A 19,007-nucleotide genomic window follows, 5' to 3' on the forward strand; every position below is an offset into this window, starting at 1 on the left:
GTAGAAGCAACACAACACCCGTGAACAAAAACAAATTTAATAAAAAAACCAAAACAAAGTATTTACATCAGCTCACACAAGACATTTGCCACTTTTAAGACAAACCTAGTTGGTCCACAAAAACTATACAGCTAAAGAAATGCACCACAATGGATATAAACAGTTTTTCAAGTCTCACCTATTATGTCATTCACTGACATCAAGCAGCGATATACTTGTGATAGAGTGCAATGTTTATTCACAGTACATGAGGCAGTTTTCTGATTTGCTGAGACATACCAAATTGTTACAAGACACAATGCCACTATTGCAAATATCTACATCAAGGGCGCGCACACACACAGACACGCCCACTGGCGACATGTCGTCTGGAACACTTGTAGAGTAAAACAACAAGAAAATGGCACTAATGTTTCGGAAGAGATTCTGCACAATTTTAAACTTGTATGAGAGTGCAATGAAAAAGTACGCACGAGCAGTTTCACAGGAAGCGTTACCAAGAAGTCCGCAGCTGATACTAGCTGCAAATTTGGCTCCTTTTAATGAGAGATAAGCAGCATGCAATTTTGCAGACACAAAGAAAGAAAGAATTCTCTACTGAAATCAATATATTAAAATATAACAGCAGAGGGAAGAGTATGCTGTAGCTTTGTACATTTCTCTTCTGCTCATATTTAAAGCACAAGAGAAGAAATGTTCTTTTAAAATGCAAATCAATAGCTGTGATGCAGCCCACTAGGGTTAAATAACAAAACACCGACTCTAAAAGACACACTGTAGATTTATTGAAAAAGAATAAATAGTTAAAAATAATCTGGTACAACATACAGTAACGGCCACGGTTGAACACTTCCATAAAATATCTATTTGCTGCTTTCCAAAAGCTCTGACATATAGCTGGTTCCAGGATAAAATAAATACATGGATAAAAATCTCATTTTTAAATAGTTCATGAGAGAATTACAGCACTGGAGAATGTTAGTGTTACCTAGACCTTCAACAATGGCTACATTTGCACATTTAAATGAAAAGAATGTCATTATTCTCACATGTGGAATTCAGTGCTAAAACTTGAGGCAGAGGCGATGCAAAGTGAACTCAAATATGACAAGTTCCGGTCATATTTTCCATACCTGAACTTTCTCTGCCACCACACACCAATTGGCGTGATCAAAGTAGGTGTGTTTAACATGAAGTTCTTCGACATGATTCGCTATCAGCTCTGCCAGCTCGCCCTCCCTGAAGACGTGGTAGTACCTCAGGCAGGAGCCTTCCACCTGCCCTTCACTCCCCTGAGGACTCTGTGTGCTTTCCTGCAGCTCTTCTCCCAGCAGCCCTCCATCTCTTTCATCTCCAGACTGCTTTAGGTCCTCCCCCTGCAAGGAGACTAGATCTGGTAGAGCCAGAGAGCCACACTCCTGGACTAAAGACACTGCGCTGCTGTTGTTAGTGGTGCCATTGCCTCCAGAATTATTCGGTCCCTTGTGCTGCTCTGTGACAAAGACATCCTCTTCTGATCCGACCACAGATGGCGGAGAAAAGAAACTTGAGACTTGCTTGATAAGCCCTCGTCCTCTCCTGCTCAGGTTGAACTTGTTCCCCTCATTTTCACCTGTGGGGGAAGATAAAGTGCTCATGTCTCTGGAGGATGAACGGGAGATCCCCAAGCTTCCGAAGTCGAACACAGAATCAAGAGACCTGGAGAAGAACCACAGTTTGTGTGTCCTCTGCTGTGGTGTAGTGCGACCAAGATCTTCTTCGTCTGCCACAGAGGATGTGCTTCTAACCTTCCTGTGCTTTTCAGTGTTGTCTATGGCTTCGCTCACGCTCTGTGCTGTGGTTCTCCTCCTCGGTTTGTTGAGGCCGGGAAGGAATTGAGGATTGGGGTTCCAAGGAACAAAGATGTCCTGTTTCTCAAATTTACGACGTTTCTGCTCCATGGCCCACACGTAGATCATAATGCGTCCGCCCACTCGCAGAGTGCGAGCCATCTCCTTTATTGCTCGAATGCGACGCTCTTTGGTGGACAGATGATGAATGACTGTGACAAAAATATGAATTTGTCAGCTTTAAGCATGGATTTATGAGGTATCATGTACACTGTGTGTATAATGGAAGATAAATGAATAGTGCAGCTGTTTGGTTTGGACCTAATTACACTCTTTTTTTTGGTAGGACACAATAATTATTTTTCACACTGTTGGCTTGGCAACGCAAGTTTGTGGTAATATGATGTTTATCATTATATGAGTTAACTTAATTTGAGGTAGATGTCGGCGTTTGAGCTCATGCATATGAAGGGAGTGATTTGTTACTAAGTGAAATATTTTTAAAAAAGCCTCTTATCTCATCTATAATAACTGCTTATAGTTCTGACCATTACCTGCAATAGAAAGCATAGCATCAAAGCAGCTGTCTCTGTAAGGCAAATGCAGCCCATCACACATCTGGACCTCATGTCCTTGGCTCCAGGCAAAATCCACCAGGGGGCGACAAACGTCACACCCCAGCTTGAACACGTCCTTGTTGATGTGGAGATACTTACCATTACCACAACCTGGAAAGACAAGACAGTCAGCTACAACATAACACAAGAAATGTAAGCCAGCTGTAATTGGACTTTCAGGATCACATTACTGCTGGAGACCCACCAATGTCAGCAACGATGCTCCCAGGCTGCAGTTCCAGGAGGAACTGCCGTACCTTCGGCCAGGCTTTATAGCGGCTGTCGTTGAAATATGGAGCAATCTTGTCGTAGACATTGTGTACATGATCTCTTTCAAGCTGGCTGGCAGCCTCCTCCATCATGTTCGCCCAGGCGGCCTCATGCAGTGGCCTCAGAGCATCATGACTGCAGGGAGAAGAGTCTTTTTGGTTATTTCCATTAAACTGTGAATTTCACCATGAAAAAAAAAATATTGTGATAGTGTGGACTTGTTAAATAGAAATGGCACAGTGGAGACCCTCTCTGCATGCTTGTTAAAGTCCCACAAGGTCAGCTCAAAACCATAATCAGCGGACACACAAACATCTGTCAGGTGGTAATTTAATATCAGACCCTCTGCTTTGTACTTCAAGTACCAGCTGAATCAGTGCACTCTCTCACATCCATCCAGCAGTGCACAGTGAGGTTCTGCTCTATGAATACAAGTCAGGTATAATTTGTCACTTTGAGTATGTAACTGCGGAAAAACACAGACTACAGGATATAAATTAACTAACCAAGTCACCGCAAATAGGCACACCTCATCTCACCAAGCTCTTAGCAGGTCCATGTCCACAGCAGCTGTGAGAAATTGGTTTTACAGTAACGGGGAAGCAAAAGGTCAACACATAAATCACTTTTGTGTCAGTAACAGGATGCAAAACAAACATGAATCATGTTTGAGTGAGTGATTTTCATCGATTCCGTCACACTCTGTAAGTAAGCATTATGCTGCTGTTGGGGTTTATATATCGCAGCATTTCTTTCACTGTCACATGCAGTGGAAGGTCTGGACGTTTACCTAATTTGACCTTCATTAATCCTGAGAAAGACTTTAAATTTCCATGGAAATAAAGCACAGCAGTACTGAATATCAATATGTTATAGCTTAGCCAGGCCAAATACTGATTGTTTGTTGGTTTACTACACTTTGTTCATAAAAGTTAATTGATTAAAAGAGACTATTTTTAAAGTTATCACTTAAGATGATGCCCTGAGTACAATATTGTGCATGAAAAGGAACGTACCCACAATAGTGCATCAATCTAGCTCATTCTTTTACTACGTTGTAGTATCTTGGACAATATTTATATAAGTTCAGGCCATCTAATGTTTGGATAATGACTCTGACTTTGAGACACTTTGAGTTTTTATCTATAAACACAGTACGGCAAACCCCAAATCTACAGCTCACAGCAACCACCTTGACAACAACAGGACATTGTTGCCCACATTTCTATAGTTTTCTTTTCAAGCATATTTGTATGTAATGCCGACATTATGTAAACTTCAGGGACACGCTGTAGAGTTTCAAACTCGACAGAAAATTTCAGGGGTTGTATAATTGTGACGTTTGTGTTATTCACAGCTCCCACTGCAGTCATCCCAGTTTATCAGGATGCAGCCCACAGCTCCTGCAGTGCTGCTGCTGTGGCTCCCTGAAGCACTAACCCCACTGGCCACTTTACTAGGCACACCCATAAAAAACTAATGAAATCCAAAACAATGACTCTGGCATGAATTCAACTCTTTTGGATCTTTTTGTTTCACCTTTTGTTTTCATCATCTTTAACATTCATGATCCACTGTGTTACATAGTGCTGTAATAGCTGTGAAGGATTGTGCACTCCATTAAGGTACAGAAGGGGAGAAAAATATGCCACAAAAAGAAATGGACAAGAATATCTGGCTATTCAGAGTTCTTATTTGATCTTTCTGATTATTGTGTCGTGGTTTAATTAATTTCATGCAAAGCAAACCCACACAAAACAGTTTCGATCACATGTTAACTTCAAGGAAGTTTTAGAAGTACATGTGTACAAACTGCATGTTTGTAATGCTGAATAAATTAATTAAACTGTAATAATTATAAGCTTTCAAACCCCCCTGTCCTTAAAAATCTTATCCTGGATAAATTTAGCCCATGATTTGTTGCATACTTATACTGTTAGCATACAGCTGACCTCAACGCAGAACACTAACTCTACTATTCTCCACAAATACAGCTTCCCATTTAAATTCCTAAATTGATTCATTAAGTCTTGGATCAACAGTGGAAATACACTTTCAAAGGCAAAAACAAATAAATGGCTGATTCCTGACGAGGCCAGCAGAAAAGAAGATGTCTCTGTTTTTATCTGCATTCAACATCTTTTATACCCACACTACTATTAACCAACAAGTGATTGTTAAATCAGTGCTGAACACTGCCTTTTTTGCTTGCAAATTATCTGCTTTGAAATCACTGACTGTGTGTGCCATAAGACTCTTCTCATTTTACCCCTGTACTGAGCAATGTGACAAAGACTTTCCGCTCTGTGTGACACGGAGATGGGAGATAAGAGTTGTTTTCAATCGGCTGCGATAGATGAGAGCTGGTGGTGCTATGTATCCCAGCAGAAATTCACTGCTAACATATGTCGTAAAATCAATGTGCACAGCAAATATGGGTTTACTTTTGAGGTTTATCTGTAACTGCATTGTACAATACAAAATTTCAACCCACTTAATCTTCTATCACTTCAGGTTGGACAGTAAACAGAAGGATGTACAGACTGTCAGCAAAGAAATCAACATTAATAGATGTAGTTCAGACCATTGCAACCTACTGAACCATGCAGTGCCATAGGATGATTTGTTAAGGTTAGAAGGGAGGAAAGCCACCAGACATTTGGGCTCCATTTCTTTCAAAAGGCATTAGGTATGTCCTTGAATGTAATACAGACTATTGCCCATTCAGTGCGCACACAATGAAAATTACTGGAAACATTTACCACAGGATATTAGTAACAAAGCCCGACTTGCACTACATGAAACACAAATATCTCTTTTTATGACCTGACAATCAGAGCCTTCTCTGTGCATTAACAAGCTTATCTTCACTCCACTGTTTGTAAATATAGTGTACGCCGCATCCTTTGCTCAGACCTATTTCTGGACCACCATCATCTGCATCATCTCAGCCAAGTGGAAGTAAAACATCCCTTATGTAACGCTGTAATCTGGCCTCATTCTGTGTTGTCTGTGCTCAATTCCACTCGAGTTTCCCCCTCTGCTCACTAAACTGTGGCAGTCCTCAGCTGACATTATGTAACCAGCAGCTGGGCAGGCTCAGAGCTTTACCTCTGAATGACAATGGGAACTAAAATTAAATCAGATGACAACGTCTGGTGCACAGATCTGTCCTAGGTGCAGGGCATTCAGGGGATAAAGGTAAAAATCAGCCATTATTTTAGTCATTTTCTGTACACAGATTCTGTAAGTAATCAATAACTTAGATATTAACTTAGATATTTTCATCATACATGATCCACTGCGTACAACATTTGCCACTGAGTACACTATTCTGCGAATATGTGACTTTAAATATGCGTTCCTAGGCCGTGTTAACAAGCTCAGACCTCCACTGTGCTTTTATGTGATGTAGTGGTGTTAGGACTGTATGAACAGACAGGGCTGCGACGGCTGAGCACGGGGAGCCCAAGGAGAGCAGGTTTAACCGTGAAGCATGCCAGCGTGAACATGTGCGCAGAGATCTTGAGGTTTATTCTACCAGACCTCCTCATTAGTAAAATGAGCAGTAAATAACAAGTTAATATATTCAAAGGCAGACAGATGAAATCTCTGGACAGTAACCTGCAATTCAATTAATCGCCCAAGATTTAAATGAGCCCCGTATTTAACTATATTACTAGATTATATTATATTTAATAATGGGTGGGGTACCGGGCTTGTTCTGTATCGGGGAGCTGCAACTTTTAGTCCAAATCAAAGTTTCTTTTGATATATGTGCAACTGATGTATACCAGCCTAAAGTTTAAATACTGAATTGCATTAATAACAAAAATGTAACCAACTTATTTGCAATTCATAAACAGCTTTCTCGTAATCCGTGTCAATAACTGCACAGCCTCCCTGCCGAAATCACTTACCGTATAAACTGCCGTTGTATTATCCGCCTCTAGCCTCGGGTCGGTGGAGGTAAACTTCCCTCTCCGCACATGCGATAGATCTATATGATCCACCTGTAATGTGGATCAGAGGAAGGTGCTCTTTAAGGTGGTCCCGAGCTCATCAACAACCACATTGTGCTGGCGGTTTAAAAAAAGCAAGATAAAAACGTGCGGCGTGTGACCGCCAGAAGTCTACTGGCCGAAGGACGGCATCAAATCCAGGACTGGGAGCTCCACACCTGTCAAGCCAATGAAAAGATAGGGCAAAACTTCCGGTCACGTGTTTCAAAATTAAAGCAACCCAAAGTAGGACAACAAACTAAGAAACTGCAATGACCGAAAATCAAAGAAAAAAGTAACAATGATTTGGTGAAAATGAGAAATCCCATATGTTAATCTCATAAACGAAATGTAAATTAACCCACCACCCCCCAACAATACACAACTAAAACGAATTAAAACCAATATATGGAGTAGAAATGATTTAAAAATACAATTAGGACCAACAATAATCCAGTAAAACTAGCAAAAGCTACACATTCAATTCTGTAAAACAGTTAGAAATTAGGTAAAGGGGTTTTTAAAAAAAAGATACCTGGACTACTGAAAGATAGTTAAACTGATAATGTTGCAGTTTAACTAGCATGATTTTGGTAAGCAGTTCCAGTTTAAAGGCTATTGAAGTTGATGGAGCTAAAATTGCATCTAGAAAAATATAATGATACAAACCACATAATATCTGAGGGTTTGTGACAGTAGTCGTGCCTCAGTAAAAAAAACAAACAAAAAAACTTTGGTGATGAATTAATAAAGCTGCAAAAGTGATCACAGTATCTTCTTCTTTCAGCTTGTCCCTCTAGGGGTCGCCACAACAGATCACCTGCCTCCATCTCACCCTATCACTAGTATTTTCGTCTGTCGCACAAACGCTCTGCTGGTCCTCCTTCACTATACATGAATCTGCCCTGACGTCTTCCTCTTTTCCTTCTGCCTGGCAGCTTCATTTTCAGCATCCTTTGTCCAGTACACCCACTCTCGTGACACCCTCGTGTCAGATGCCCAAACCAATTAGTCAGTATCTATACAACAGAAACAATGCCACATGGCTACACCAACTCTTGAATAATTAATTATGGGAACAATAATTCATCTGCTCAAACATTCCCATCTCCCAGCTGTTTGATGGAAATTAAGCTTGATTTTGTACCTCTGTATTATAGATGATGCAATGCTCCTTCATTTGACTTTGATAGACTAATACCAACTTTTAGAAATAATTTTAGGCAGAACTAAAACCATCAAAATTGTACTTGTGTAATGATATGTATATAAAAGATCCTACTCCTTGTCCAGTCATTGGATGTTCATGTATTTTCACTATTCAGCCCACTACTGATTTCTATAACAAAAGACACACCCTTGCGCCTTTATTTTGAAAATCACGCCATGCAGCATCCGCTCTTCTTGTATATAACTTGACACAACTGATGGGTTTTCAGCGTGTAAAAAGATGACACCCTGTGCGGTTGCAGAGCATGGCTGTCATTGGCTATGAGCCTCACGTGACAACCACAATAAACAACGTGACAGGTAGAACATGAGGTCCTTCATTTTATGCTTCACCCGTTTCCCATTTCCCTTAATGGCTTTTAACTTTTACAAAGTCCCTGACTTCATCCCAAGGCTGCAATAAAAACTGACAACCCCCCCCCCCCCCCCCCCCCCCCCAATTCATTCAATTAAAGTAGAAACTGACAGTAATCCATAAGATGTTTTTTACAGTTTCACCTACATGTTGGTATTAATTGCTAATTAATTACTATTACAGGCTCCTCAATGAGATATGATCGCCCCATTTTTTATTGCTTTGTAAATAGCACTTACTCTCATTAGCACCAAGTACAAAGGGTGAGCTACAGGATCCTGTTCATCCTGATCTTCCACTTGCAATGATATGGTACTAAGGTTATAATAACACAAGAACTGCATATATTAAAAACTAAATAAAAAAAATTAAACAGCTTTTAGTTCCACACCATTAAGCCACTTAATGTGTTTTCTACTCTGGTAATAATTAGTGCACATTAGCCTGTCACATCCACTTTTCCTTGTCCTCTGCTTCCCATGTCAGCTGTGAATTCATCTGCCATTTTTGTTCCTGAGATGCTTAAGAGCAGAAACGTATTTATGGTTCATCACTGCCATTTAGGGAGCACAGAGCACTCATCACAGCTGCCTACATCATCATCATTCAAAGCACACTTTTGCTCCATTCTGCTGCAGGCTTTCTCACATTAAAATGACGCGCACCTCCGCACCCGAGAAGTACACAGTACAAACACATTTAAACTGGCGGCTAATGAAAATAAGTAGAAACGCAGATGTCCCCTCAGCAGAGGTTTAGCAGCTGTTAAACAACAGTAATTACTTTTAGTCTCTTCAAACACTCTGTTAAATCATGAATTCAGTTAGGAGACAGACGGCATCCTTCATAATGGTTATATATCAAGGACACTTATGAGTCCTTAGCACGCAGATTTCTATTTTTCTGCAGCAGAAAATATTTCCCAGGGACAGACATTATCTCATAGTATTTGCCTTTCATTGATTTAAGCCGGCACCTTTTAGTCCAAGCCTGCTCCCTACAGACTGTATCACCAAAACACTTGCTGCTGTATTTATTAACTGGTTGTTGTTAACTAAAGACTGTGACTTTGTGGTGCCAGGAGGAAGTGTGGGTGTGGTAACTCCTGCTCAAATTATGAGTTTTCCTGTTTCCTGACTTCCTGTAATTGAGTGGCAAATTGTGTTACAGTGATCTTCTGTACATTCTAAGGTAGTTTTTAAATACTGCTGGCCAGTGCTGTTGCATGAGAAATATCAGCAGTGGTCTGTAACTCCATTGGATAAGGGTTTGTTGGAGTTGCTAAATCCAGCCACCAATACAGTCATAATAACTTCTTATCCCTGCTATTTATAGAACGATCATTTCTAAGTGTGCCTGCAGAAGGTCAGTGACTGAAAGGCTGCCCCTACAGAACGAACAATGCACTGCAAAGTCTTCAGTGCTTTTTTCCGCCCCATTATAATGGACCATGAAATAGAAATGTCAATAGAAATCATAAAAACGCCATGTAGTTCCCTGCCTCTGCAATGTGGTCCTCTTTAGACAGCTGCTGAAACAATCCTCCTTCAAAACAAGATTTTATGACATCAGAATAATCGTGTTTTTCTTTGGAAATGGACTGTTTCCTATAACCCTCTCCATATCAGCATTCAGACACGAGCTTCATCGAGGTCCTACTTGTTAAACAGCTCCAGGATTACAAAGGTCAAAGCTTTTACATTAAAGATAAGGGAGTCGACAGCTGTGCTGCTCAGCACTGATGTTTGTGATTTAAAAGTTCAAAGGTCTTATTCTGTTACAGTGACAGCCACAAGACCAGCTTTTTTCCTTCTTGGCTGTCTTTGCCTCTCTTCTAGGTAACAGGTGGGTGAAGCTGACCTAGTTAGGGTTGCACTATAAAGCAGGGCTGTCGAAACCTCTCAGGGGCTCTTCTCTGCTGCTCTCCCCCATGCTGGCTTACTGACAGACAGAGCATCTCAGGTTTTCCTTTTTATTTTTGCATGCATACAGTCACTCATTCATTTACAGTTCACCGAGACGTTGCGTACATATTAATTAGCTGACAATCAAGCATACTATTTTTGGTTTTATTACTTTAATTAAAATAACAAACATCATCTATGTGAGGCCTTCATTTTGAGCCGAATTGTGACAACATACAGTTGTCTACTGTTTCCTGGTCTGATAAGACTTTTAATAACTAATTCAAGCTTGTTTGCATTATTATTCTAACAAGGGTGGAACCAAAGGGCCTTTAATTTTATAGAAAATGTTTTTGGAGGGTGTAATTTCTCTTTAAAAAGTGAAGTCTAGATTAAATTTAAAACGGTTTCTCTTCTTTGTTATTGACTTGAGTTACTCATTAAAGCCTTTTCATCTTGTTCTTCTGCCCCCGGCACCCATTTTGCAAGAAAATCTAATAGCAGTTTTTGACCATTTAGCCTAACTCTTCACTGCAGACAGGGCTGCACTCACATCAAAAGACAGAAAGCAAATCCATTAGAAATCCCCTTTAAAGGGCCTCTTCATTGATTCTCTTGACTCAAGGTCAGATTATATCTTAGGGAGACTCACAGGACGGCTTAGCCTTTTTAAATACTGAACATACTTGAGGCCAGCTCTGCATTTTAAGATTCAATAAGTTTTTATTTACCAGTTAAATCTAATTTATGGGTTTCCTTCCTACCATTTATTTTCACAGTTTAGCCTTGACTTTTTTTTGTAGTTCCGTGCAGAATAACCCTTTAAACAAATAAGGCAATCATTTACAAAAATCAAAAAGCAAGCTTGTGCAAGACTTAGATTCAGTCTTAAAACTTCCACAAACACTGAAACAGAGAGATTATTGCATATCTTACATATCACATCAACCTGCATTATTTTTTTTTTGTGGAAAATTTGTAACACTAAAATGTATAAAATGTAAAAAGTTGGTGTAGCATTAAAAACCCTCTACAGAAAAGATAGGAAGCTGCAGACAGCAGTACGCTGAATACTGCAGTCTAAAAAACAAATAACTAACCCTAAACACATATTTTTAAGACTGGAAGAGCATCAGTTGGAAACACTGCCTTCAAGAGAATTAAAACTACGACCAGTGAAACCAGTCACGTGGATTCCTATTATTAAGTTAATATTTGGTAAAAAGTGTGACCTCACAGTGGCATTTCATTCTGGACAATAATCCTTTGCCCACTCTCATTCACTGGTATTTTCTTCACCCTTCACTGATCCCTTTCTCTAACTCAAACCAACACATACTGCATTTGGGTTAAATCTCAGTTTATGTGCATCCAATTATCAGTATGCTGTTCTTAAGCATACAACAGTGCAGCAAAATGTGAAGCAGAGAAACAGGAAAGTTAACCCAGATCTGTCACATTAAGATCCCAAAGACAAATACCAACTTGTCCCATGTTAGTCCCAGTTCCAAAAACACGACCTAATTTTCTTAAAAACAAAATTTTCAACCAGTATAACACCGCAGACACACATTTAACTATATAGTCTGTGGTGTAGAAAAAACTTTCTGGTTCCCCACACAACAACGATTGGGGGAAAAGAGTCAACAAAACATCACCTCTGTGCCGCATTAATGAGCACCAGCAGGAACAGTGGGGTGAAATGTGATTTCCTGTGAGACACACAGTAATGAACACTGAATGCTATCAGACAAAGACCTCTCCACACTTGGTGTTTAGCGCTATATCAGAGTTTCTACAGTAATAGGGTCTCTACTCAACGTTTCCCTACAGTAATTGGCTGCAGCAGCTGTAGATGGGTTATTCTTCTTTGGCAAACTGTCCGTGAGGCATATTGTGTTTACAAAGACGCAACAGTTTTTAACTGGAGGCACACCTATTACTGCTTCGCTTTCACAAATGAGCACACAAAATGCAGGATCACCAATTTTGAGTCTGCCAGAAGACAGAAACAATATTGTCCATTTGCACACTGACAGGGTTAGTTTTTGTTTACCGGTATGCTGATTACAATTTACAGGCCTTTGTTTAAAAAAAACATGTTTTTAAAAGTTTACCAGGAGCCAAGATGAGGTTCTTTTTCATCCTTTCATGCACCCAAACAAAGAAACACAAAGAATCTGTTTTATACAAGAAACACTAAATTTTTATCAGGTTGATTTGTTTAACTCTGACTTTTTGGACACTCATTTTAGCTTCAGGCACACTTTTTTAGATCACTTGGACTCAGCACAGCTTAGGAAAGGATTTCCTAATAACCACTATGAACAGAAGAAAAATTCTGTTCAAATTAGAAAATTTCAATTGGTTTCAAACATTATGCACCAACACTTTAACTCAAAGACATCAGAATCAGTCTGTTTTGTTAATCCTTAAGCGCTTCTGCTAGGAAACTGTTCTACTAGCTGCCATAAAATATTTACCCTAAAAAAAGCATTAAATAGTTTTCACAAAGACATTAAAACAGAAAAAATGCATCACATGGAAGTTACTGTATAGTTTAGTTGTTTTTCACAGGACGGTGTGTAGTCCTGTGAAAAACTAAGTACATATTTACTGCTTTGATAGGAAATAAGAGGGCATTTAGCAGCCAGGTGCTGCTGCTTCAATGCACTTAATTAACTGACCAATCAGTAAGTGTGACCACCTCAATAAAAGCAGTTTGGCAGTCTGCAGTCTCCAAAAAAGCTCAATCTCAGCCTCTTCAGGCCCCAGTTAGCAGGTTAAATATTAAAGTTCATGGTAGTATAATATAAAAAGACTGAACACGTATGGCTTATTTGATATTATTTGAAAAAACATTCATCTCTCTAAAAATATGGCAACACAGCTTAGATTTGCAAAGTTGCATCTGAAAAACCACAGGACTTCTGGGGCAATGACGTCTGGAGACATAAAGTATGACAAAAATGCAGATATTATAGAGCCGCTACTGATGAACATCCAACACAGCATATCAGCAAACACCTCACACCGGCTGTCAAGCACAGTGGCAGAGGGGTGAGTTAGTTCATTTGGAAGCCACAGGACCTCGGCATCTTGCAGTCATTGAGTTTACAAAGAACTCCTCTGTATACCAAAGTATTCTAGAGTGAGCTGTGCGGTCAACTGTCTCACGGTTAAAGCTTGGCTGAAATTCTGCGACTTCAGTTACTGCTGCTAAAGGTGGTTCTGCAAACTAATAAAATCAGAGGGTATACTTGAATCGACTAAATTTCTTTATACACACAGACACATAATGTGTGTGATATTCCCATGTTGGTGTTGTTCCTGCATCAACATTTGCTTATGTAAAACTCTCTTCTGGAACAAATAGAAAGCACTTCAAGTGTTTCCTTTATTAATGTATGCTATATAACAATATATTATCAAGCTATTTTTGCTGTTAGCCAAATTTAGCTACTCATATTGGTTTACTTGTGACAGCTTTTAATAGCATTAGCTAGCTTCTTGGCTAATGCTAACTAAATACCCAGACAACAGGACTGGTCAGTTGCAACACTGATCCTGGACCAACAATGTTTTAATTATGTAAGAACAACACTAACACCAGTGTAACAAACTAAAAAAGAAAATTCATATCAATGTTTATATTTGGCTATTTTGGCACTGAAAATCTGCCTATTGGTTATGTCGCAGGAAGAAACAATTTCTAGCTAAAAAAAAAAAAAGAAAGAAAGAAAGAAAGAGAACAACAACCATGATGATAAATCACTGATCAAGCTCACCAAAAATTGGAACAACTTGTAAATGAGTAAAAAAATAAATTTAAAACAGGGCAAACTCCTGGTTTTCACTGTTGTTCTGTAATGTGAAGAATACGCATACTGTAAAAATCTGTTATTACATACTAAATTGCAATTTTAATTTCCTCAGAAAAATATTTTTTCTCTTTTCTTAGAAAAAAATTACAGTATACAAAGTAATATATTAAAAACAGGTACAAATTATAAAAATCACAATATTTACTCTAAAAATGGTCATACAAGGTAAATTACGAAGCTGTTAAATTGTCTTAGAAATTATGTAAATTTGGCTTTTTCCTCATCATTTGTGGCTGCTCTGGTTGACGTCTCTGGTTCACATGAAACGGTTCTTCTGAATTCATGACAATGTCTATGGATATGGGAATAGAAAAACGGTCCATCATCTGCGCGATCTTCTCCTGAGGAACACCGTGTTTGTTCCTCCTGGAGGTAAAAGAAAAAGAAAAAAAGAGGATAATGTTAGAATGTGAAGTCTAAACTATGTCTAACAGCATTTTAATATCATGAGTCAGAAATCATACTTCTCCAGCTCGTAAGGATCATATTTCCACCTGGTGTCCGGTTCACAAAAGTCAACTTTGTATCCGCTCTCCAAAGCCTGATGCAGGAGTTGGAGGAATTCGAAGGATTAGTGAAAGTGGTATGAAATATTAACTAATAATAAAAACAACAACAACAATAATAATAAATATTTAGTATGGCCACTTACCATTTTGACATATGGCTTCATTTCCCAGGCTTGAATGTTTGTATTATCAATAATAATGGGAGACCGGCCATCATGAAGAGCACTTCTAGCTGAGAAGATTAAGAAAAGATTCTGACAAGTTCTGGCAAGAAAATTAAAACTGTTTTTAAACCAAAATGTTTAATTTGTTTTATGTTCCATTTAATTTGATTTTTTTTTTTCGACAATCACTTTTCGCCCCCATGTTGCTCACACATTATCAGTGAAAAAGTCACCTATTTAACATTTCTGTTTTAAATGCTGGATAGCTAGGCCACTGAAACATCTCTTCAAATAAACACACTCGCACATTAGCACAACATTAAAACCACCTGTCTGAAAATTGTGTAGGCCAACCCACACAAAAACAACACTAACCAATTAGGGACTTCCAGGGGTCTCCTGTGATATCAGGCACCATTAAAGTTAACAGTGAATCCTTTTGGTTACCAAGATGTTTAGGAGACCGTGTAAATGCCTTAGGCTCTTTTTTAAGTGTGTTAATGTTGTGGCTGATTCATTTAAAATACTCTATAGACCGGGGGATCTTGCTTTTTGTCAGATGAATATGTAAACCACTACAGTACAAAGGCATTGTGGTTGCTTTACTCGTATTAAATGACTGAAATTGTAATGAGTCAATACCTCTTCTCTGATTCCACTCATGTGCTGCTCCAAGAAGACTAGGATCATAGTGGTAGCCATCTTTGTGTGCAAAGTAATCATCTGTGCTCAAAATGATCCCACTGGGGCCAGTGGAGAGCAGCTCCCTGTGGGAAACAATCGGTGTCAAACTGCTGTTTTTAAGCTATAAGATAAGAATAAATAGATCGAAATTAAATTAAGATTACACACAGATTTACCTGGCACGTGTGGATTTCCCAGATCCTGGCAATCCCCGCATCAAGATCAGCACCAGGGCTGAATGGCTTGCATGTGTGTCGTCACGCGGCTGATAGTAGTGCTGTCGCTCCCAAGGTTCATTTTCTGAATCACATCTCTGGAGCCTGTCATAATCTTCATTTAACTGAGAGAGCTCTTCACTTCTATCTCTAGGCCACCTGACATTTTCATTAGCTGAGTGTCCATCATAGCTGGAGCCATGCACATCCCTGTCAAACTGATGTTGAGGACCTCCATAAAATCCCTGAGAGTGGTGTCTGGAAACATTTGGAGGTGGGAATCTATAAAAAGGTGGAAACCGCAGCTCCTCTTGAAAGCGGTTTGCCATGCTTGGATGTTGAAAGGTAGGGTTCACATGTGGTGGTGGGTTTTGTAGATTTGGGAATGCATACGGTGGTGGTTGGTGAGGGAATGGTGGCCTCTGAAATCTCAGGTGTGGTGGCCTGTCCAGTGGTTGTGGATGACGCCACTGGGGAGAGCTCAGCTCCGGGCCTGGCCTCTGCCTCCTGGGATTGTATGGCTCATTTTGATACCAGTGAGGCCATGCTGGCTGTTTTCTTCCATTGCTTTTTTGGGAGCCATCTGTTTCTTCAAAGTCCCTCATGGTAGCAATTTTCTCCTCAGGAACATCCTGAGTTTTGTTGCTGGTGGGTAATTTAGTAGGTACAAGTGGCTGATCAAAAGCTGCATCTTGTTTCCCTGGGTTACCATTAGCACCATCAGGGGTATTGATCTTCTCAAGCTCTTTGTAAAACTCACTCAGCGAGTCTTCAATGACAGACTCGGCTGCAGTTGTTTGTGGAGGAAATGCTGGACCGATGAAGGCAGAGCTGGTGAATCCTACCTCCCTTAACACGCGGTCCCTGACACTGCTGTCTGGAGCGCCACCGTCAGTGCCCACACACTTACTGTTTGTGTCAGCAGAGTCATCTTTACAAGCTTCTTTATCCTCACTCACACAAGATGTTTCTATGGCATCAGAGGTTGTACAACATAATTCAGGCTGAGACATCTGGATGAAAACAGATTAGAATACTTACAACATTGAAACACCACAAAAATACTACATAATAATACTGTATTTTATTCCTATTCTTATTATTTTGCTTTATTTATTTTATCTTATAGATTTTTCAGTGCTGCTATGCCAATTTATAAACGTAGCAGAAAAAGTAAGAAAATGTTTGGTTGATTATTTCTTTGTAACAACGCTTTTTGGCAAAAAAAAAGAAAGAAAAAAAAAAAGAGTTATGCTTGTGGAAAGCTTGTTTATTTGACCTGAAATGGTGCCGCATTTGTAAGGAAAATGCATTTCTGGGTTGAGCAGAAGAGTTGAATATGTGGGTTGCACCCATGAAAAATCTTCTCTGCTGATGCCAGCCACACATCTTATTCTGCTTCTGTCTCTTGTTTGGTGTTATTTACTGGAGTGTGATGATTAAAGTCTGAAGAAAGAAAGCATTTTGCCAATTTAATAATTTATTAATTAAACAAACAGGAGCCTGCCATCTCCTTTTCATGCTGGTCAACAGCTTGGTCACACACTGCTGTGGGATGCCATCCCATTTGTCAACCAGCATTTGTCACAAGTCAGCCAATGTGGTTGTGTTGGTCATTCTGGCACAAACGCCCACAAAGCCTAAGCTGATCCCAAAAATATTCAATGGGACTTTGATAAACCCCGCTCTGTCAGGGTGAGTGTTGTGATCGTGGAGAATAAAGGTTAGTTCCAGACTGTGGGGATCTTTCTGCACTAAAATTGCCTCCAATGATGACAAGCCTTGTTTTTACAGTGAGGGAGATGACACTCCATATCATCACACTGTTTCCACCAAAAGCTGTTACGCTATCCAATCAGCATAAAGTTCCCTGCATCTTATCCACAGTCTGTCTCTATGATCCAACTGCGATAGGAGAAATCTCATTAGAGCCCATGCTCACAGGTGCTGATAATCAGGCACCAATAAGGCACGTGATTGTCAACACATGGGGTGCCAGAAGCTCAAACTAAGAGTCAATAGCAGAATAAGACCCTTGACATTGGCAGAAAAGATTTGGCGAGTTTTTCATTTTCCTTACAAATGTAAAGGGAAATAAACAGACTTTCCAACGGTATAAGACTTTTTGTCAATAACCCATGTCACAAAATATATACATCCACCAAAAACATTTGGCTTGCTTTTTGGGCTGGGTTTATATGTAAATACAAGTGCACATGATTAAACACACCGTAGATTAATCAGCTAAAATCGAAACCATGTCTTCTGCCAACCATTAACCTTTGGCTAACGTGCCACAACACGAGTTGCACAGAAAACAAGAAAAATAAATAAATAAATAAACAAAATTGTTCACTACGTAAACGTAAAATAATAGAGTAACGGACGATATTCACGGTTGCCTACCGTTCATACTGGGGATGCATAAATTCAGGGGAAACCCACATTAACCGGTGTGCAGATTCAAAATCGCACTTGCCTTGTGTTTACGGAAGTGACTTTCTTCTTCTATTCTCTTATTAATGGCAGGCATCCTGGCCACTCGTTGCGTGAGCGACACCAGCGGGACTGAAAGGCGACGGGGTAGTGACAAAAATGGGTACAAAGAGCAGTAGCTACTTTATACAAAGAGCAGTAACTACTTCACCGAGTCCCGCTGTATTTTATAATGCCTGCGTTTCTATAGCGTATGTGAGCAGTTGCTATTCACTGCCCTGGACTGCATTATAAACTGCTTCCTGACATCTTTATATTGAAAATACCTAAATAAATTTTAAAAAAAGAGACCAGAATTAAAAAAAAAAGAAAAAAAAAAGTCCAAGTCAGCATTACAGTTAAGCGAAAACAGCTAAATCAAATCGATATACTTGTGACATCTCCACAAACTAATCACTAGTGGTGTAGCAAAATGGTGAAATACTTAACGCTTTGAATCAAGATCACTCAAAGTGGTTATTACAAACTTTTTTATATGGTGAATTTCTTTAAGTTATACTGTATTCTTGTACCTATAAACCTTTTTTAAAGCTTCCAAAAATAAATCAATATTTGTCAGTTTGACATAACTGACAAATCTTACCTTGATTAATAACCCTTAATTAGTTGTTCCCACCTTTAGTAAAATGACTAAAGGAATTTGCTCATTTGTAGTCTAGAGGAATCATTTTTCTGTATGACTTTATCAGCCTCTCATATCTTCTTTACATTGTTTCAGTTCATTGAAGTTATGCTTGTATAAATGAATGCAACCAAACTATATTATGTGATTATTTCAGATGCAATTTGGCAAACCCGAGCTGTACTTTTATATAGATGCTCAAACTTGTTGACGATCAATTAATCAAG

General features: G+C 39.3%; 2 protein-coding genes across 5 annotated transcripts; both read right to left on the bottom strand.

The window, feature by feature from the left end:
* Window positions 1–21: 21 nt before the first annotated feature.
* trmt9b (tRNA methyltransferase 9B) lies at window positions 22–6,892 on the bottom strand. Its single transcript, XM_026193289.1, has 4 exons — window positions 6,637–6,892; window positions 2,652–2,851; window positions 2,384–2,557; window positions 22–2,041 (listed from the first exon to the last, which is right to left on the bottom strand). Exons 2-4 carry the CDS (start codon window positions 2,806–2,808, stop codon window positions 1,119–1,121), a joined length of 1,254 nt encoding a protein of 417 aa, XP_026049074.1. The 5' UTR covers window positions 2,809–2,851; window positions 6,637–6,892; the 3' UTR covers window positions 22–1,118.
* Window positions 6,893–14,188: 7,296 nt separating this feature from the next.
* n4bp2l2 (NEDD4 binding protein 2-like 2) lies at window positions 14,189–18,242 on the bottom strand. Of its 4 annotated transcripts, none has more exons than XM_026193595.1 (6): window positions 18,142–18,238; window positions 15,624–16,675; window positions 15,406–15,530; window positions 14,743–14,831; window positions 14,555–14,631; window positions 14,189–14,456 (listed from the first exon to the last, which is right to left on the bottom strand). In XM_026193595.1, exons 1-6 carry the CDS (start codon window positions 18,193–18,195, stop codon window positions 14,282–14,284), a joined length of 1,572 nt encoding a protein of 523 aa, XP_026049380.1. In that variant the 5' UTR covers window positions 18,196–18,238; the 3' UTR covers window positions 14,189–14,281. The 4 variants fall into 4 exon arrangements, with proteins under 4 accessions (XP_026049380.1, XP_026049381.1, XP_026049382.1 ...); XM_026193596.1 differs by having other exon boundaries at window positions 18,069–18,175; XM_026193597.1 differs by lacking the exon at window positions 18,142–18,238 and adding an exon at window positions 17,893–17,911.
* Window positions 18,243–19,007: the final 765 nt, after the last annotated feature.

Source organism: Astatotilapia calliptera, chromosome 14 (genome assembly GCF_900246225.1).
Source record: "Astatotilapia calliptera chromosome 14, fAstCal1.2, whole genome shotgun sequence".
Taxonomy (NCBI): domain Eukaryota; kingdom Metazoa; phylum Chordata; class Actinopteri; order Cichliformes; family Cichlidae; genus Astatotilapia; species Astatotilapia calliptera.